General features: G+C 39.1%; 1 protein-coding gene across 6 annotated transcripts in view; it reads right to left on the bottom strand.

Annotated features, from left to right (window-relative positions):
- Nucleotides 1–19,842, bottom strand: part of Herc1 (HECT and RLD domain containing E3 ubiquitin protein ligase family member 1) — a 185,104-nt gene that overhangs the window by 2,174 nt on the left and 163,088 nt on the right. For 5 of the 6 annotated variants that reach the window (XM_021727300.3, XM_078049495.1, XM_078049496.1 and 2 more), the window contains exons 64-77: nt 19,173–19,311; nt 17,850–18,031; nt 17,046–17,201; nt 16,184–16,306; nt 14,908–15,010; nt 13,028–13,197; nt 11,292–11,430; nt 9,102–9,271; nt 7,963–8,132; nt 7,519–7,684; nt 6,638–6,714; nt 5,423–5,675; nt 4,534–4,686; nt 1,160–1,465 (exon numbers count right to left, since the gene is read on the bottom strand). In XM_021727300.3, coding sequence (XP_021582975.2) covers nt 1,160–1,465; nt 4,534–4,686; nt 5,423–5,675; nt 6,638–6,714; nt 7,519–7,684; nt 7,963–8,132; nt 9,102–9,271; nt 11,292–11,430; nt 13,028–13,197; nt 14,908–15,010; nt 16,184–16,306; nt 17,046–17,201; nt 17,850–18,031; nt 19,173–19,311 — 2,307 coding nt within the window. Of the gene's footprint in view, nt 1–1,159; nt 1,466–4,533; nt 4,687–5,422; nt 5,676–6,637; nt 6,715–7,518; nt 7,685–7,962; nt 8,133–9,101; nt 9,272–11,291; nt 11,431–13,027; nt 13,198–14,907; nt 15,011–16,183; nt 16,307–17,045; nt 17,202–17,849; nt 18,032–19,172; nt 19,312–19,842 lie in introns of those variants that run through there. The other variant, XM_078049498.1, reaches the window with a different exon arrangement.

The raw sequence follows: 19,842 nt of genomic DNA, 5'->3' as shown, positions 1-19,842 counted from the left end.
TGAAACTGGAAGAAGGGCCTTCTGTAAAGAGATCCCACTTACCTTAACACTTCTGATCAAATACCATGTGCCCTGCTCAGAGACTGTCCGTTCCTACATAGGGAGGGCTTGGAAAGAGTGTGGTGGAGTCAGAGGGAACACCCACTCCCAGTTTAGTAAAATACGTGCTGGGCTCACAGGGTGTACCAAATGCTCGGGAGGCCAAGAGAAGGAGCTCTAACTAGGTCTGCCTTCAGACATGGAGCAGGGGCACATGAAAACATCTGGGAAGGCTTCCTGGAGGAGACAGCACAGGCATTGTACTTAATGGACAAATAAGTGCTTCCAAGCATACATGAAAAGCAGTGTGAAGGAGAACTTACTAAGGAGTCAACACAAAACCACAAAAGTTTAAAAACAGCATAGTCTTCTGGGGAGAAAGGAAAGCAACCCATTTATGGCCAGAACACAGTAAGTGTAAAGAGGTGACTCTAGAAGGTGTGGAAAAGACCCCAGACTGTGGAGATGTTTAAGGCAGCTAAGGCTGCTGGCATATATTCTCTAGTCAATGCAGAGGCCCCTGATAGGTCTGAAAGGAGAGTGGTGTGGTCAAATGGATGCTTGAGAAAGATGATTCTGACAGCAGCATGCACTTCAGACTCAAAGACCTTTTATGCTAAGTAAGCCACCATCAAAAGTGTAGCTGTATTGGGGCTCTGTGGGTGGGGCATTTCATTAGGCCCCAGAGAAGCAGCACCACTTGCCCCACAATGCACACCATACCAGGAAGTGCAGAGCATGTTAGTGCTGTTCCTGGTATCTTTGGGTCCCTACTGTGGCATACACACACCAGGCATACAAGTTCCACAATGAAAAAGCATAGAGAATAAGACACAGAGGCAGCACGATAATCCTTCTGCCAAGTTTAGATTTAACTTGGAAAGATGCTGGAAGATTCAGGAAGGTTGTTGCTTGCAGTATGCTTTCTATATCAATTTAGAACTTTTCCACAAAAGCTAAGTGATGTTACTGAACAAGTTTTACTGCTTGATATTTTAAAAATCTAGATATCACAAAGATTAAAGCCTAAATCAGCAGGCCTGTTGGTTTTCCCAACATGCAAGCAAAAAGCAAGAAATGCAGACAGACATTACAAAGGAAAGAAAACTAGCTCACTTACCCTATCAACCTTCATGATTTGAAACCTCTGAGAAATGTCAGCAGTGTTGGCTGGAAGTCGAGAGCGTCCAGACACGAACCGCATGAAGAGCACCCGCTCCTCGTTGGAGAACTCCTCCAGCGTGTGCCAGAACCACTGCACCAGCTGGTGCTGCTCATCCACCTCACGGTACCGCACCACCTTCTTCAAGACCTCAACAGAGATCTCGGGCATCCCGCACACCATCTGCTCCAGCTGTTTCGCTGTGAGAAGGGACAGCAGTGGCACAGGGACAATCCAGGACATCCCTTCTCGGACTGCAGCCACCTGCTCCCGGGAGAGGGTGTTCATTTTAACATGTGTATGTATGAGAAGACATGTGCCCACGGTGACCCAACTGGGCTGGGCACTGCTGCCTGTTCGTCTGTTCCCTAGACCCTGAGACCTGTGAACAGGACCACCCTTGTTAGAGCCTGCCCTGCTCTGGGACTCTATACTTCTTCTTAGGCACCTGCTTCCTTCTCCCCACAAAACCCAGCATACTCCCAATGGCCACTTACTCATATTCCTGGTCACACATGGCTGTATGGTGTTAAACTGTGCTACGTGTGGGCATTGAATTTCATCAACAAAAGAAGCTTTTAAAAGACTCATGTAGCTGTACGCTAATTTGTAATATATAAATCATACAAATACACACATATATATAAACCTTTGTGTGTGTGTGCGTGTGTTTTTGTGTGTGCTACTAGGGATCAAACCCAGGGCCTCATGCATGCTAAGCAAGCACTCTATCACTGAGCTATATCCCAAGTCTTTTTTCATTTTATTTGGAAACATGGTCTTCCTACATTGTCCAGACTGGCCTCCAACTTGTCATCCTTTTACCTTAGCCTCCTGAGTCATTGGGATTATAGTTGTCCCCCACTTCACCCAGCTGTATTGTTCTTTTGAAAATACTTATATCCTATCTAGGTGTGGTGGTACATGACTGTATTCCCAGTAACTCAGCAGGTTGAGGCAGGAGAATCACAAGCTCAAGGCCAGCCTTGGCAATTTATTGAGACCCTATCTCAAAGCAAAATGAAGGTGCAGGGCACACCTGTAATCCCAGCAACTCAGGTGGGAGAGGCAGGAGGATCATAAGTTCAAAGCCAGCCTCAGCAAGGCCTTGTTTCTAAATAAAATACAAAAGAGGGCTGGGTTGTGGCTCAGTGGTTAAGCGCCCCTGGTACCAAGAAAGAAAGAAAAAAGAAAAGGGGTATGGATATAGCTCAGTGGTAGAATGTTCCCAGGTTCAATCCCTTGCACTACCAAAAGGAAAAAAAATAGTTATATACTTCTTATAAGAATTATTTGTGCTCACTGTTAAGAAGAAAAGCACAAAGAATAAAATAAATATAGGAAGTTGATAAAGACAAAGAATTTAGTTGGGAACCTTGAATTCTAAATCCCAGATCTACTACTTGCTAACTCTATCATTTTAATCTTGTCATGTGAAAAGTGAGACAATACTGTTACCAACATGACTCTAATGAAGGTTTAAACTACATGGAAGCCTTGTGGCTCATACTAATGTTTATGTAATCATACCATTTTGGTTCTCTCAGCACAATGCTGAGCATGGTCTGGCTAGGCAAGGCCAAGGAAGAAGTTGCCAGGGTCTGCCCCAAATGTCTGCTTAGAAAAATGTCTCCTCTAAGGTTGTACAATGTGTACCCTAAACACAACTCTTTATAGTTCAGGGTCTGTTTCATATATTCTTCTTTCTTGTCCAACTGAAAATCACCACCAATAAACAACAAAACTTCTAAGAATGTGAATAGGAACCACATGTTGGGGAAGGCCCTAGGGTTATAATGGTACTGGGATTGTTGTGCCCAGGACTGAGGAACATGGATTGGCAGTGGTGGCCATCTATAAGAAATATCCTAAGCTAAAGCATGTCAAACCAAGAAGTCATGCCTGGTACCACACAAAATAAAAACTGGAAAAAATAATACTAAGAGATGGGGCTGGTTGCCTGGAGGTGGCAGGGGGATAACTGGGGACAATTATGGGAAGACATTCAGTTTCAAGAGATGAAGTGGAAAAGGCCTTATTACTGAGAAAAAGAGAAGGAAAAGGCCAGGGCATGGCAGAACATGGCTGAAAGGAAGTGGAACATCAATCTGACCCTCAGAGGAAGGGTTAGTGGAAGAACTTAGACAACTAGAGTGAAGCCTGGCTCGGGATCCCAGCTCTGCTGTGGGCACACCACCTCTTTTCTGATTTGTCCTTTCTTTTGTGAAACAGCAATAGTAATTCTTAGTTCACAGAGTAACCATGGGTAAAACTACACACACAAAAAAAGGGTGTCTGGCACCATGCCTGGTGTGGAGGTGATCAATATATTTTTAGTGAGTTATTCTCTGAAGATGAAAAACATTCACAAACCAAAGATAAAACCTAAGTCCTAGCTATGTAAACAGCATCACTGACAGAATCCACCTTCAGTAAGCTAAGAGAAATACTTTTCTGACTGGACTTGGCCCAAAGCCAAAGTCAAAGCAGCAGCCAGGTTAAAGGGTATGGAATATGTATACTTCAAATTACTAAACCTTGATGGACACAGAGCTTGGGTCCAGTTCTCATGAAGACCCCAATATATTATGAAAATAAGTATTACTGAAATGGTTATTAATGATTATGTTACCAAAAAAACCATTCTTGGGCACAGTATTCATTTCTATGGTTACTCTTTCATACTCCCATCATTTATTAAATGCTTACTTATGTATAGGAACAGAAAAAAGATAAATGAAATAGAAAACACATTCTTCATTCAAAATCTTAAATAAAAAAATAGAGAAATAAGACCCAAACTCTATGGTTTAGTTCTTAGACCATCACGTAGAAGTATGTGGTATATCTTAAGAGATTTCAAAGTATAGAAAAAAGTCTTACAGATTAGGGACCCAGAGGAAAGCAAATCTTGGAGGAAATAAATTCCTAGCTGGGGCTTAAAGGATTGCAGAGAAGAGGGAAAGATGCATGCTATGGGATTGTAAGACTAGTGTTTAGGGGTTGACTGACCCAGCCAGAATTGGGGGCACAGTGGATATGTAGATACACTAAACTGAGGAAGAGTAAAAAGACAAGGTTTGAATGACAGGGTTTTAAAAGCCTGGCCTCACTCCAACCAATGACCAATTCAGAGCTGATTGAAGGCCTTAAGTAAGGAGATAGGAGACCCACAGATTGGGCCTGAGAATTCTCTGAATATGGTCTGAAACACAGGTACAAATACATCAAAGTAGTAAATACATATGCCCTAATATGGTAGTAACCCATCAGCTCTCATTCAAAGATAAACCCAAGCATTCATATGATCCTCCTGCAAGATTTCAGCTCACCTGCCGGTCCATCTCATGAAGTCTATATTCAATGGCCCTCTCCACATACTCCTTCCTATTGGAAAATGTGAGTGGGATACTATTTCCACCAGGGATTATAGGAACCATTTTGCCATCAGCACTCTGGCCAACAAAAGAATCAAGAGGAATCATCTAAAAAGAGAAAAATAAAAATAATTTTAATACTTGGCAAATATGTCAACAAAAAATATGTCACAAGTGCCAGGCATGGTGGCACATGCCCATAATACCAGCAGCTCAGGAAGCTGAGGCAGTAGGATTGCAAGTTCAAAGCCAGCATCAGCAAAAGTGAGGTGCTAAGCAACTCAGTGAGACCCTGTCTCTAAATAAAATACAAAAATAGGGCTGGGGATGTGGCTCAGTGGTCAAATGCCTCTTAGTTCAATCCCCAGTACCAAAAAAAAAAAAAAAAAAAAAAAAAGTACATCACAGATATATATTGTACAACAGTAAGAGTCAAGATTTTTAAGGATAAAAACAAAGCAAACAAGATAGGTCTGACTGATCAGGCTACTTAATCAGCAAGAATGTGATGACTCATCTGGCTATAGTTAAAATAAAGTCAAATCTCTCTGCCCCAAACCAGGTATGTTGGACCTGATCAACCAGGCCTCTCTCTCCACCTTGGTCCCCTTGGTTCTCTACTCTCATAGACAAAAAATACACTAAAGTTGAAGGAGCAGAAGCTGGGGGCTGGAGCCAACTCTACTCTTAGCAGCTATTGAGACTGCTGGGGTTGAGCTGCTAAGAGCAGCCATGGGGCCAGCCTGACATCAAGAGGAGGACTACACCTGGTTCTACACAGAAAACACTTGTCTGTGTATATAGTAAGTTAACACCAGCAGAAACATGACAGGCCAGTATTCACCTCATGGAAACTTTCCTCAGTAATGCCACTGTCTTCAATGTGAAGAATGCTGTTGAGGGTCTGCACGTAGAGCAGATCCACCTCCTCCAGGTCCTCCAGGGTGAGCGGGACACAGCACAGCTGCTTCCACACCAGAGGGGCCAAGTGGAGGTCCAGAGGTTTCTTTGTACGAATAGCAACTCCCATTAAAATTCCCAAGAACTTAAACTGCATTAAGTGTTCATCGAGACAAGCAGAAGGGTTAAATAGGAACCTAAAGAAGAGAAGGAAAAATTTAAAATTCCAACAGAAATTTCAAACAGCAGTTCCAACATTAGATTAGATCTATGTTGTTGAATATAGTAGTCATTAACTACATGTGACTATTTAAATTCACTAAATATCATAAAAATAGAAGGGAGATCAGGAGAACAGAAGAAGAGGAGGAGAAAAGGGAAAGGGAAGGTCCTGGGGAATGAAACTGACCAAATTATATTATTATATGCAGGTACAAATATGTAATGATGAATTCCATTATTATGTATAATTCTAATGCACTAATAAAAAGAAATAACAAATTAATAAATGAAATTTAAGATTCAGTTCTTTTTAGCAAGTCTAACCACTTTTGAGTACTCAACAGAAACACATGAAAAAAGGCTACTGTTTTAGACAGCATGGGAACCATATTTTTAGTTATATTTAGAACAACTATAAAAGGGTAAAGTAAATAGCCTTGTGATCCTTGGCCTACCTGCTCCAGAATGCCCTACTTCCTATAATCATTTCATTTATTATTTACAAGTCAATGAAGTAGGATTCAAAATTTAAAATTTTGCATTCATAAGAATAGACGGCAATTGCAAAATACTAAGCTCTGTGACTTGATAATATAATAAAGCTTTTTGATGACTGCAAAAAATTCAATAAAGGGAAATCATGTAAGCCTTCAGAAACATAAAATAAGTCAGGTTTTATAATCAAATCTAAATTACCTTTCTCCTCTGTATTACCATTGAGTTGGTCCCATAATTAAATACCAAGTCATGGTGAAATGTCTGTCTCCTTATCTGATGAGGGGATAATAAAAGTATCTAGTCTTTAGGGTTATAATGATTCAATGGGATAATACATGTGAAGCACTTAGAACAGTGCCATGTACATAGGAAGCGCTCAATAAATGTGAGCCATTGTTGTTATTTTTGACATTCAATAAATACTTGCTGACCGCCTTACCTATCCCTATTATAACCCACTTCTGCGGTGGCATTAGGAGATGGTATAAGAAGGTCAACTATCCCAGTTTCAAGTTCCTATAGAGGAAAGAAAAATATTTTGTTAAGAAATAATAATCAAATGCATCAAGAGAACATGAATTATATTCAAGATCATCCTGAAAAAAAGAATATTTTGAGGAATTTATAATGCTATGTGATAGTCAGCCATCTCTGTACTTAATTTTCTGGTTTTCGTTTTAAATAAGATTAGAAAATCTTCCATGTGGAAAATCTCTTTCAGTTTCAAGAACTAGGATGAGAAAGTCCATCTAGCGTCTGTGAGCACAGTGTGCTAAAAATTTCAAATAGACTCAATAAATGATAGCCAAGTTTTATTCTAGTCATAGGATTTATCAGAAAAATCCCAATATTAGACAAAGCTGATCTAGAAGAAAAGCTGCCAGTGTGGCTCCTAAAATGGGAACTGGCTTAAACACTTAACACTTATTTTTCTAACTCCCCTGGATCCTGGCAATTCTACTTTGCTCTAAAAGCACCAGAATAAATCAGAAAGCACATGGGTGGTCCCAGATTTGTTTGTTATACAAAGGTACTTATGAGTCATTGTTGTTTCCTCTGCCAATATTATAGCATAACAGATGGTGAGTCATTGGTAGATGGTGAAGCATTAACACTTATTGCAGTAAGGTATCTTCAAGAAGCATTTCCCAAATCCTTGCTTAATATATCTGTCCAGCACTAACAGTATAACTTTATATGAGGCTCACAAATGCATTCTTGCTACATTTATAAAAACATGCTTGACAGAGTGATCACTGGAAACAGTAAGAGAACCACTAACGGAGTGGGCAACTCGGCAGGGACACTGCGTGGACACACCTGGCACATCTCTGTGATGGTGTCATCAAACACTCCTCCAGCATCATCAGCCCCTTCTCCGACCAGCTTAACCTTCCATGCTCGGGAGGGCAAACGGAGGTCTGAAGCATTCAGCTTAACCACTTGTCTTGCTATCTGAACGAAGATGGGCTTACATTTCCGTCCTCTTTTTAAAAAAAAAGGCAGAAGGGAATGAAATATGACTCCCCAACTTCCCCAGATCATCACAAAGATCCCTGATGGTATCTGCCCATCAGTCTATGAACATGTATGCTTGACAGCAGCCCCAAACTGTGCTGTGTCCATTGTGACCCCCCTCAGGAACTAACATATTACTACTATCCTTTATAAGTGAGGAAACTAAGCCTCACAGAGATGAGTTAGTAGTAACATTTATCTAAAAAAATTCCAGCCAGTTAGTGAATTACACACACATATGCCAACCTGGTTGATATTCTCTTCACAGTAATTTGCGGTCCATAGTTTTTGCCTTGAACCATGGTTTTTCCTATGGAGCGCACCATTGGAAGAGTGTAGACTCTTGGAGCTAACAAAGGCCGCAGCTGTCCCTGTACAATGCCCCAAGTTCCAGCATTATAATGAGATGTGCTATTCTGTAACAAAAAATAAGGTAATCAGAAATGATGTCTTATTTTTCACTTTTAGAACATAAATTCTTTTTGAAATGCAGTTTAAAAACATAAACCTGGGTATTAGTAACTGTAAGTGCCTTTTCAAACATTTTTTCTGATAAAATATTATGATTAGCATTTTTAAAAAAACTTAGAAACTACAGAATAGCACACAAATAAATGTGTAAATCATACATAATCCTTCCAAATAACCCCACTGCCACTATTTCTTCCCAGTTCCATACGTGTTTACATATAATTTTCAGTTGCTTTTCTCACTTAACATTTCTCTACCTATATGCAACCTATATACAAACAGTCTGTTTAGTGCTATACAGTATTCTGCTGATTACTTTTAACAGTGATCTGTCAAACCTCTCATTTGTGCTCTAACATAGGTCACCCAAAGGTTTCTGACTAATAGTTTTACAAACTGATACACATTTTGGCAGACATGCCTATATATTAAATAAAGTCAGCTTTCTTTCCTTTCTTTCTAAATTAGTGAACAGACAAATCAGCCAAATTTACTCTATTTCCCACTTTCCCTCCACAGGACCCAGAATGCTCATTCATAAGGAAAGAAAGAAGTCTGCTAAACTTCTCAGATTTCATTTTATACAACTTTGACCATGGCCCAATAGCTTTGTGCACTTAAGTTATCCACTTGACTTTGTAGAAAATATATGACATGCTTAATCATTCATACTTCCTCAAGTTGTGGACAAACCAATCACAGAGGGAAAGCCACTTTGTGTCTAGCAGCACAACCACCAATATCTGGACTATCCCTAATAAACCAGCCACAAAATGGGATTAGAATTGTTGTCTTTTCTGCTTCTTTTGGATTAAAGAGTAAAGGAAGTATTAGCCATGTCATAATTTCCAAAGGCCAAAAGAAAGGTTCTGCCAAGCCCATCATGGGCATTGCTTTCCCATCTAGCATGTTACCTGGTTGTTAGGGCTGAGATTCAGTAGCCTCCAGGATGAGTACATGAGGTCCGAGAAGTGGTAAAGCAGCCGGAGCCTGGCGCGCACAGTGTGGATGCTCACCTCTCTCAGGGCCCCATATTGCGGGGGCACTGCATCAGGAAGGCCCAGCTGCAGAGGTACTGACACACCTGCCAGGAGAGCAAACAAGCACATAAAGGAAAATGCATTGCTTTTATTTTCAGTATTTTGAAAATTTTCAAATGCACAGAGAACTTGAGATAATTATGCAATGGATAACCATTTTCACTACCTAAATTCTATAATTAGTATTTTGCTATATTTGCTTTTTCATCTATGTATCTATTCCTCTATTCATTAATTCACCTTAATTTTTTTGATCCACTTATGTTGGTTTTTAAAACTTTAAAAATCTTATTATTATGGAAACCTGATCTTCTGAAATTTAGGTTCCAAATGAATAATGGAACTTAGTTCTAAAGGCAGGAAAGAAGGAGGGCAGGAGGAAGTCAAATTCTTCCTTTCTTGTTCAATAATTGTCATCTTCATAATAATGAAGGGTGCAGATGAAGACCAGGTAGGCAGTACTGGAAAATGGAAATGGGCAAGGTGGCATAGCCATCTCCACCTCTCACACTCCCTAGGGATCTCAGAGAAAATGCCCTTGACAGAATAAAAGGCTACATGATTCATGAAGGTTTTTCATTACACAAAGGAAATTATAGGACTGCATCCTCACCTACCCCCTTATGAATGCACATAAAGGACTAAAAACAAGATACTCAACTTACAGAGTTTCCTGTACATTAAGATTTGTACAGCTTGATTCCCAGAGGAATCTCCTCTTAATAAAGGCTAACATTTCTTGAATACTTTCTATGTACCTGGCACTATTCTCTCATCTTTACATGAATTGGTTCATTTACTCCAATAGCTCTTTGCAATAGGCACTATATTACAGATAAGAAATAGGCTCAAGGTTACTCAGATCATGTGTGCTGGAGCCAGGACTTAGACCTTGCAATGTGGCCCCTGAGTCTAAACCTAAATTAACTGCTATACTGTAGTCTCTGACCTGAAAGGGAAGTAAATCCTTCTGGAAGCTGAAAGTTTCTGAGGACTGGTCAGTGCAAGGCAGCACTGATCACTCTGGATTCTGTTAACTAGAAACCATCTCCTACTTGTTTATAATCTACTTTGCAGTCAGCCCCACCTTGATCTTAGGGTATTTAAGAGAGAACAATCTCTATGAGAAGTCTTCCCCAAGGACCTGTGGCCAAGAGGTAGAGAGATTAGCAAAAAGAGAAGAGAGTTTTATGCTCTTAGGCACAAAGTTGCTTATGAAATTCTAGTGCCATAGACACCAAAGGATAGTAGAAACAAAAAGCTTGGGGGCCTGAATAAGAAACAACCCAAATATGAAGACATGTGTAAGAAAGATAAAGTATAATTAAGGTAATGACTCATTTATGTGGGATGAAAGAATGGATCTAACCAGAAAGTGCCCACAGTTGGCTGTTTTTTTTTTTTATTGTCAATGGACCTTTATTTTTATTTATTTATTTACATGAAGTGCTGAGAATCAAACTCAGTGCCTCACACATGCTGCAAGCACTCTACTACTGAACTACAACCTCAGCCCCCATAGTTGGTTGTTAAGCACACAAATACACATTATATTTTAAAGACTTTTTGTAGATCTGTAAGGATTTTATAATAAAATAAAACAAACAACAAAATAAAAACTTAAAACATGCCCACCAGTCCTGCTACACAACGGAGTAAAATGGCAGCAACTGGATTTGCTGGGCCATCATGTTTCAAATGGTTAACTGGGTTTTTAATCTTTATTTCTAAAGGAGAGCCTTAGGAAGCTATTTGTCACGTTTTTATATGTAAAAAAAATTTCTCAGTTGCCTCTCTAAAATCAGAAATTTTTGTTTGCCTAAGTGATGTTTTCTTTTGGAGCTATAGAAAAGAACAGCTTCATACTGAAATCAGCAGGAGAAAGGCCAGCTGTGAAGTATTTATGGTTCTGGTAGCACAAAAAAATGCTCTAGTTGTAAGGGAGAAGGCTTGCTTAATGGTGGCAGACAGATGCCGGATTTAGCCTGGGACTGGCAAATAAACACTGCAATGGGGGTATTGCTGAAAGAGCAGCTGCAGAAGCATGGCCATTATGTCCCTCACCTGGTGCTCTTGGTGGGACAGGTGGTGCTGTCCAAGCTGCACTGTGGCAACGGCCAGCTGAGATCTGCCGAATGTTTTTCCCTTGCAGAACTGTTACCAGAGTTGGTTCTCGAACATGGTTGGTATGGCCGAGGCCAAGCTGAGAGTAAATAATAAATATACAGAGATTCAATTAGAAAGAGGAAGATTAAGAAATTAAGATGATGAAATTTGCTAAATGATGAAATTTGCTAATATCACACCAAGCACCAATATTAATAAAATAAATTCTGATTTTTCTCTATCATAACATTTCTCATAGCACAAGATGTTTCCTAAAAACTAAGCTGCAAGTAGGCCATTCCAAACCTTGTAGATTAGTCATAAGGACTGAATACATTCATGGATTCCATTTCTGGAAAGGGAATGTGTAGTGGAATGATCTGTATAGCTTTTACTTAAAACACATTGATGTCTGTTTAACAATAAACATATACAAAATACATGGATCTCTAGATATCTGTTCTTAGGACCTAACGAGAGCACCAGTGTTATAGTAGCTAAGCCACTCAATAAGAGTATGGAGGATCACATAGAGGCCTGGCCAGGGAATTCCCAAAGGTGTCTTCAACATTATCTCTCTCCTCATTAAGAGAACTTGTAATAAATGATGAGCAGCTTTCTCACCTGCTAATGCAGAGATGAGGAGACCAGAAGGGCCAAATGGAGGCTACTATGAACAATACTAGACCTTGAACTTTAGGTTCTTGGTTCTAAGGGGAATGAAATCCAGAGAGGATCTATGGAGAGAGAAGAGGTGGTCCTGCACGTGGGGCTGAAAGCCAATGTGCTCCACCTATAGAAGGAAGTGGAACTGAACACATTGAGTCTTTTCTCAATCTCTCAGAGATTCAGTTTACACTCGTGAATAATGAGGATGATAAGACATCCTCCCATACTTTATATACTGTCACATTATAAAACATAAAATTATTATTGTTTCATTCTTTCCTTTTTTGGGATCAACTCATGTTCCCAGGACCTGGACCTAATCTCATGTATTATTGTAGCAATGATGATGATAGCAAATATTTATACAGTGCTACATATTATGTGCCAGGCACTTATCAGTGTGTGCAGACACACAAACATGTGTGCGCTCAATTAATGCCATTAATCACTCCACTAACTCTGCTATCCTGCCAGATATTTGTTGTTGTTTTCTGCAGTACTGAAGATGGAAACCAGAGATACCCTACCACTGAGTTACACCCCCAGTCCTTTTGTATTTATGAGATGGGGTCTCCCTAAGCTGCTCAAGCTGTCCTCAAACTTGTGATCCTCCTGCTTCAGTCTCCTGATTTACTGGAATTATAGACCTGGCTGCTGTTAACACATGTGTTTGTCTGTCTATCTGTCTGTTTACACTAGAAATTGAACCCAGGGGCTCTTTACCACTGAGTTAAATTCCCAGTCATTTATATTTTTTATTTTGAGAAAGGGTCTCACTAAGTTGCTGAAGCTGGCCACCACACCTAACCTGTTGTTGTTTTTAAAACAATGGTATAATACTTCATTTGCTGCAATCAAGAGAGAGAGAGAGATGCATAACTAGACACAAAATGATCAGTCCCATGACCAAGGGATGTGCCTGGAGCATTGTAGTAATTACTCTGAATTTCTTATCATATCCCTTTCCCAAATGAAGAATGTTGTCAGATTTCTAGAATAGAGATAGCAGCAAGCAAGATATTTACCTGCCCTTCTGAATTACTCCCCCAGGCATATACATCTCCAGTTGATGCCAAAGCAAGTGTGTGTTCAGCTCCAACTGCCACATCTTCAATCACTATTCCAGCCAGGACAGGGATTTGCTGTGGCCGATTATGATTGCGGGCACGTCCCTCAGGCAAGCCTATCAAGCGATCTGAAAAAATAAGAGGAAGTGTTATGGATGACACATCAAAGTCCTTTTCCATTTTCTAGTCAGTCATTTAACTTCTTATGATGGAACAGCAATAATATATAATTCATTAGGGCAGAAGCTGCTATTCTGACAAAATACACCATATTCTAAGCAAATAAAACGTTTGAAGCTATTTCTTTATAAAATTCTATAGACCCCTTATTAATAAAATAAAAAATTAAATCTAAATCAGTAGCTTATTTCAAACCAAAAGGTTCTTTAGTATCCTCATGTTTAGTATCCTGGCACAAAGTTAAAAAAATGCCTTCAAGTTTCTTCCTTTTTAAAAAAGATGTCATTCAATCTGTCTTTTTCTTACATTTCCATCCAACTTCTCTCTTCACTTTGCCTAATTTCTAACAAGTGGCCAATCTCTGCTGCTCAGTGTCCTCTAGGCTCATTTGGCATGACCACCTCTGGCAGCCTAACTTCCACTCTCCATGGTGCTCTGAAACCGTACTCTCAAAGCCATGAGTTGGATCCTCATTGCCTAACACAGAGGGCGCTTCTCAGGGTCCAATCTATAAGAACTCCATATAACCTTCTGATAATAGCCTGAGCTTCTTCTGCCCCTCAGAGAGTCCATACTACCCTGGCTCACCAGCTACCTCTCTTACTACTCCTTTCAAATCCAACTTTCCCAAGTCCTCATTCTGTGCTCACATGCCTCACAATTTTACTATTTTTCCCCCAGTCTACACTGTCTCCTTGGATTTCTTAGATCCTACTAATAAGGCTTTAACAACTACCATTATTTAATTATGTTCTCAACCTACACCTCTATAACTAATCTTTCTGGACTTCTAGATTTAATTACCTGCTAGATATTTGCATACATGTATCTAGGACAGAAGGCCCCCATTCAACATGACTAAAACTTACCTCCTTACCTCCCTTTCCCCACAAACCAATTTATTTCTCAAGTCAGTGAAATCAGTGTTCTCTCAACACCAAAAACTTTCAGTCATGGTGTACTTATTCCTCTTTCTCACAGCTGCCTCCCAAACCCCTCAGTTACAACAAGTTAGCAACAGATCTCACTTAAGAAAGTGAACCAGTTGCCAAGGAATCCCACTTGGAATGCTTGAGTTATGAATCTGAGTGTCTACGAATTCTTCAGTTGTGAAGCCTGAGTGTCTACGAATTCTTCACTACCTAAGATCTGCAGCCCCAATCCCTGGAAGGGATGAGGAGCAAGGAAAGAGCACTGGTGGTCTAGGCACTATTTGTGTCAGCATGGCAAAAGGTGTTAGAAAAGAGGAAAGGAGAGATCTGGGAAGGGACACTTCTAACAAGAGTGAAGGCTCTGGCATGAGAAGCTTTAATGCAAGATTAGATATTAGAACTTGATCCTACCTTATCTTCTTGTGAAGAGGGAAGAAAGAAACTGATATTTTTTAAGTGTATATTTATTCCAATAGCGAAAGTACCATTTTGGCTTATGCTCATCACTTTACGGTAGAAAAGGGATATAGTGAAAGACAGTGGTCAGAATAGCTCTTTGGATAGACTGTCCTTAAAAAAAAGTTAAACAGGAACAGAAAGTAGCAAGTGAATGAGGGTCACAGTGTGTATTCAACATTCAGATCACCTTCTATACAAGGAGAAGGCAAATGTCTCTATAATATGTGTATACACAAAACAAGCAATATAAGCTAAAAAACACCTTACCTTGACCAAAGGTATACACATGACCATCCTTGGTCAAAGCAACGGAAAACTGAGTTCCACAAGCAACCTTTTTAATTCCAATTCCACAGAGGACATCAACTTTCTGCAAAATAAGTGTAAGGCACATATTTTAAGAAGGGGACCTGGTTGCAGTGGCGCACCCCTGTAATCTCAGCAGCTTAGGAGGCTGGGACAGGAGAAATGCAAGTTTAAAGCCAGCCTCAGTAAAGGTGAGGCGCTAAGCAACTCAGTGAGACCCTGAGTTAAATCCTGGTGCCCCAAAAAAGCAGAGGGAGGAGGCACAGGCAGGGGGACGGCTCTTGAATTTGTACAAAGTCAAAGACTATCTTCTAATAAAATTCCTAAGTATCACCTCCTTGTTTCACCCAAATCCACACTCCTAAAATATTTTTTATCCTACTGCTCTGTGAACTAAATAAATTTTGGGGAAAGAGTATGCAAGGGCACATGTGAAATGGAAACATTCCTCTGGGCACCAGAGAACAAAGGGAACACCATGAGCTTTTAAAAACCAGGCAAGACCACATAGGCCATGGGCTGCTCCCTGTTAAACTTTTTAAGCTGTCAGAGGTAACAACAGCTACTTTCTATGTCCTCTAGCAAAGGCATCCTTTTTCTCTACATCCCTAGTTGAATATTCACTAGTCTAGCTATCATGATGTCACAGACTGTAGATTATGTTGAGTGTGAAGCTGAAGTAAACTGAGTATGCATACTTCACAAATGTGTCAAGAAAATCTACATAAAAGAACTGCAAGGGAAGTCTTCTGCAGAGTGGAACATTCTAAGATGTGAATAACAGCTTCTAATGTATTTCTTTATATACTCAAATTTCCTTTATACTGTGTTTTAAAAGGAAATGCACACCTGTTTAATTCAGGAGTAATGATAAGCTAAATAGCAGCTGTAAGCAGAGGATTATAAAGACTGTCCATGGTTCCCTCCAAAAGAGACCCTGGAGATGTTTCTAAATATTTCTCCTCTAAATGGGACACAGTCCTGTAGTGTTTAGGCTGTCTATAGAGACAAAGGTTTATTATTGCAGAATTTTCACATCCATTAGCTATTAATGACTTATTTAAAATCAAGATCTAGAATGGTAGACATTCAAGAATAATCAACAGAAGCTTCTAAACTTCATTAAGAAATACCAAAAAATGTTAAAGGTAAATTATTTCCAACTAAAAAGAGGTACTGACATATATGAAAACTAGTTTTCATTATGCAAAAGCCTAGATTAAAGTCACTAACTGACCTGAGGTGAAGATTTTGCAGTGGAATTTCCTAAGCCTAGCTTTCCATAGTCTCCATCTCCAAAAGCCCACACCATGGAGCCATCTGCTGACACTGCCAAAGTGTGGTTCAGCCCACAGGCTACCTGGAGAAATAAGAGGTATTAAAAAAGCAAATTTTAAGACTAAAACACCATAACTCTGTCTCTGGGATCATTTTTTCAACATCATTGGAGAATTTGGTTATATTTCCAAAGATTTTTATTGGCTTCAGCACCTACTATAAATGTTAACTAAAATGGGTTAATTGAAATAATTTCTAATGTCCACAAACAAATACCTTTCTTCTTCAAAGTGAAATCCTTCAAATATCTGTGAAATATTAAAAAAGTACAAAAGATAGGAACAAATACATACAAATCGAAATATTCATTCACACCAGAAAGTGTCTAAGGAATGATATAGGGAAAAAAAGACAAACCTATATTATTCTATTGCTGGTAATACTCTGAATGTGCACAGCAAGATCAACTATTGCTTGAGAGCAGTAGCTACCAGTGATGCTGCAATTCAGCCATCAAATTCAAGAGTGCCAGAAAGGAGCCACAAACATCTGTATTGTTTAAAAGTTTTATAGCAAGTTTTATTAGCACCCTCTGGAGGTTTTAAAATATTCCTATCCTGAAATAAGGACATTTGTTTGTCCTAAAATATGAATTCATATTAATTCATTGGAAAAGTTATGAAAAAGCATCAACTAGACCAACCAAAATGTACAGAAGTACAACTAGTGATCCTGAACCCTCCTGAAAGGAGAATTTCTCAAGTACACACAGAAGGGATAAATTCCCCTCAGTTAAAACACTGTATTGACTTATTCCATACTTGTCCAATTTGATATCCTTCCAGTGCAGTCACTCTCTCAGGAAGTTTTTTGTTAGAGGTGTTGCCAAGACCCAGACGACCATAGTCACCATTACCAAAGGTAAACAGTTTGCCATCTGAAGTTACCACTGCTGAGTGCTTAAAGCCACAAGACATCTAGGACAGAACCAAGGAGGACAAAATGTTTTTGAGGAGAGGGGATACTGAGAAAAAAAATAAATCAGACACTTTTGGTTATTAATGTAGTGACAAGTTAGGATCTTTAAGATCAATCTATTCTATCTGCCCAGGTGACTCTCCTGCTCCTCCAAGTCTGATCTCCCTCACCAGCCTCAGGAAAACCAAGTTAAATTGCAAGCATTAGAGTAACTGTTGCTACTCTTTAGCTGTGATTAACTGATCTACACTAAATGAGATAATGAATGGAGAAATTCTTTGAAAATTCCTAGGGTGCTATGTAATTTTACAATATTATTTTAGATCACTAACAGATAAGTAAATATATATAAAATCAGCTTGTGTAACAAAAATGACAGAACTTAAGTAAGCTCTTAGAGTTTCTTTCAAAGATCTGTAGCACCCAATCCTGCACCAACCAGCTGGCTCAGGAAAAAAGGAAGTCCATTCTTACACCAAAGCCCATTCAAACTTCTAACAAGCTCAAGAATGAATCTCTACAATCAAAAAGTGGATCTTTTATAATACTTGCATATTTTTACTATTATTTACTGTTACCTAAATTTAAGAATGCTATTCAACAACTAGTACATTTATATTCAAAGGCAAATTTATCCATGTTCTGACCTGTACCACTTCTTCTCCTTGTAAGGCCTCAATCTGCCTTGGCCGACGCTGCCTGTCACTGTTGCCATGGCCAAGTTTACCATAGTCACCATCTCCCCAGCTAAAGACTTCACCACTTTCTGTCAGGGCCATGGAGTGCCCATCAGAACCACAGGAAGTCACCAGCTGGGTCACCACAAAGCCTGGAATAGAGCAGAAATCGAACAGGTGTCACTGAATATTAAAACTTCTTTGTTTTATTTGTAGCCACTACAGAACACCCCCAGGATTGAAAAACACCAAAATAGTATTACAGAAATAAAAATAAACCTGTTTTAAATCAAAGCTGTAGCCAAAATCTGGCAAAACTGGAAGCAGTCACATGAAACAATGATGATGACCAGGAAGATGATGACTACAGCAGTTATAGTCACTAATGACTATATTCTAGCCACTTCTATAAATGCTTTACATGAAGTTTCTCATTTCCTGATTTTTTCCCTTTATTTTTATTTATATGCAGTGCTGAGAATCGAACTTAGGGCCTCACACATGCTAGGCAAGGGCTCTACCACTGAGACACAACTCCAGGACCTCATTTCCTATTCTTACACAAAACCTAGGAAGCAGATTCTAATATCACCACTTTAACAATTGCAGATACTGAGTCACAAAGAGATATAGTAAGTTTGAGCAAGGTCCCGAAGCCAGGGACCAGAAGGAATATAGATAGACCACCAACCAATGTTTCCATCTCCACTGTTACACTCTTTCCACCCAGATCTCCAGGAAAACACTTAGAACTTTCTGTTCTGAACTGTTACTTGTTTGTTTGTACTTAAAAAGCCCTCCATGCTTTCTTTTTAGGCTTCAGAATAAGTAAGAGTTCACTTAGAGAACAAGCCAAAAGTTCCCTCAGTGGTTTTCCCACAGATTTTCTTTCACTGAGTCTCACAGAACTCTGCTAGAGATGCCCATTTGCACATTTCCATATAAATTGACTTTTAATTTTAATGAAACACAAGCCTGATTGCTACGGCTATAACAGTTGTCAAATTATACTTTTATAATTTTAAAGAATTTGGTTACAATCATTAGTAGGTTTCAAAAACAGTTATTTAATATATCACTGAATGCTAGCATTGCTATTATAAATAACCTGCAAAATAATATAGCTTAAAATATGTAAATTAAGACTGTATATATGCCTTAACGAAAATTCAAATATAAGCGAAAAACTTATGATTTTATCTAACAAAGGTGTGAGAAGAGTTCCAAGATAAGCAAATATTTTTATGATTAGGTCATAACTTCTAAACATTTCAAAATTAAGGACAATTTTACCTTGTAAGGCTGAAATAACTGTTAGCACATGAAGGTCATCAGAATTTCCTTGTCCTAATCTGCCATAACTTCCTTCTCCACAAGCCAACACTGTACCATTGGCCTGGATAACAAATGTACAATTCTGACCACATACAACCTAGTATAAAAGCAAACAATTAAAAATATTACCCTTTTATTATTTCACTTTAATGTGCAACATTTGAATGATTCCATGTATCCCAAGGATACCTTCACATTAGTCCTTCTATCATTTTAACTACAGGGGATAGGTTATTAACTATGGTTTTCTTATATCTCTTGATTACTATAAAACTGCTTATTTAACCAAGAGACATATGAGGCCTATCTAAGATAGTTTCGAACCATTTTATGTACAGGGATTTCAGCCAATTGTGCAGAGTTAAACAATATCATTAATACAACACAGATACAAGAAGGAAGTGGGAAGGGTGATGAGGAAACATTGAAGATTGGACTAGAAAAAAGAAGAAACTAGAGGGGACATATATAAGGAAGCGCAGTGAACTCTGGAATAGCTAAGGTAGGAAAGAACAAAAGAAAAAAGCAATAACCTCAGAAAGGTTTGGAAATATGTTACCATGATTATTAGAAGTGGGGAATGATACCAATGAAGTATGCCTAAATATCCTAGGGAGTTTGTGAACTC

The sequence above is a fragment of the Ictidomys tridecemlineatus genome, chromosome 5, assembly GCF_052094955.1.
Source record: "Ictidomys tridecemlineatus isolate mIctTri1 chromosome 5, mIctTri1.hap1, whole genome shotgun sequence".
Taxonomy (NCBI): Eukaryota; Metazoa; Chordata; class Mammalia; order Rodentia; family Sciuridae; genus Ictidomys; species Ictidomys tridecemlineatus.
The sequence above is the reverse complement of the archived record's forward strand: the minus strand, read 5'-3'. Positions and strand labels throughout refer to the sequence as shown.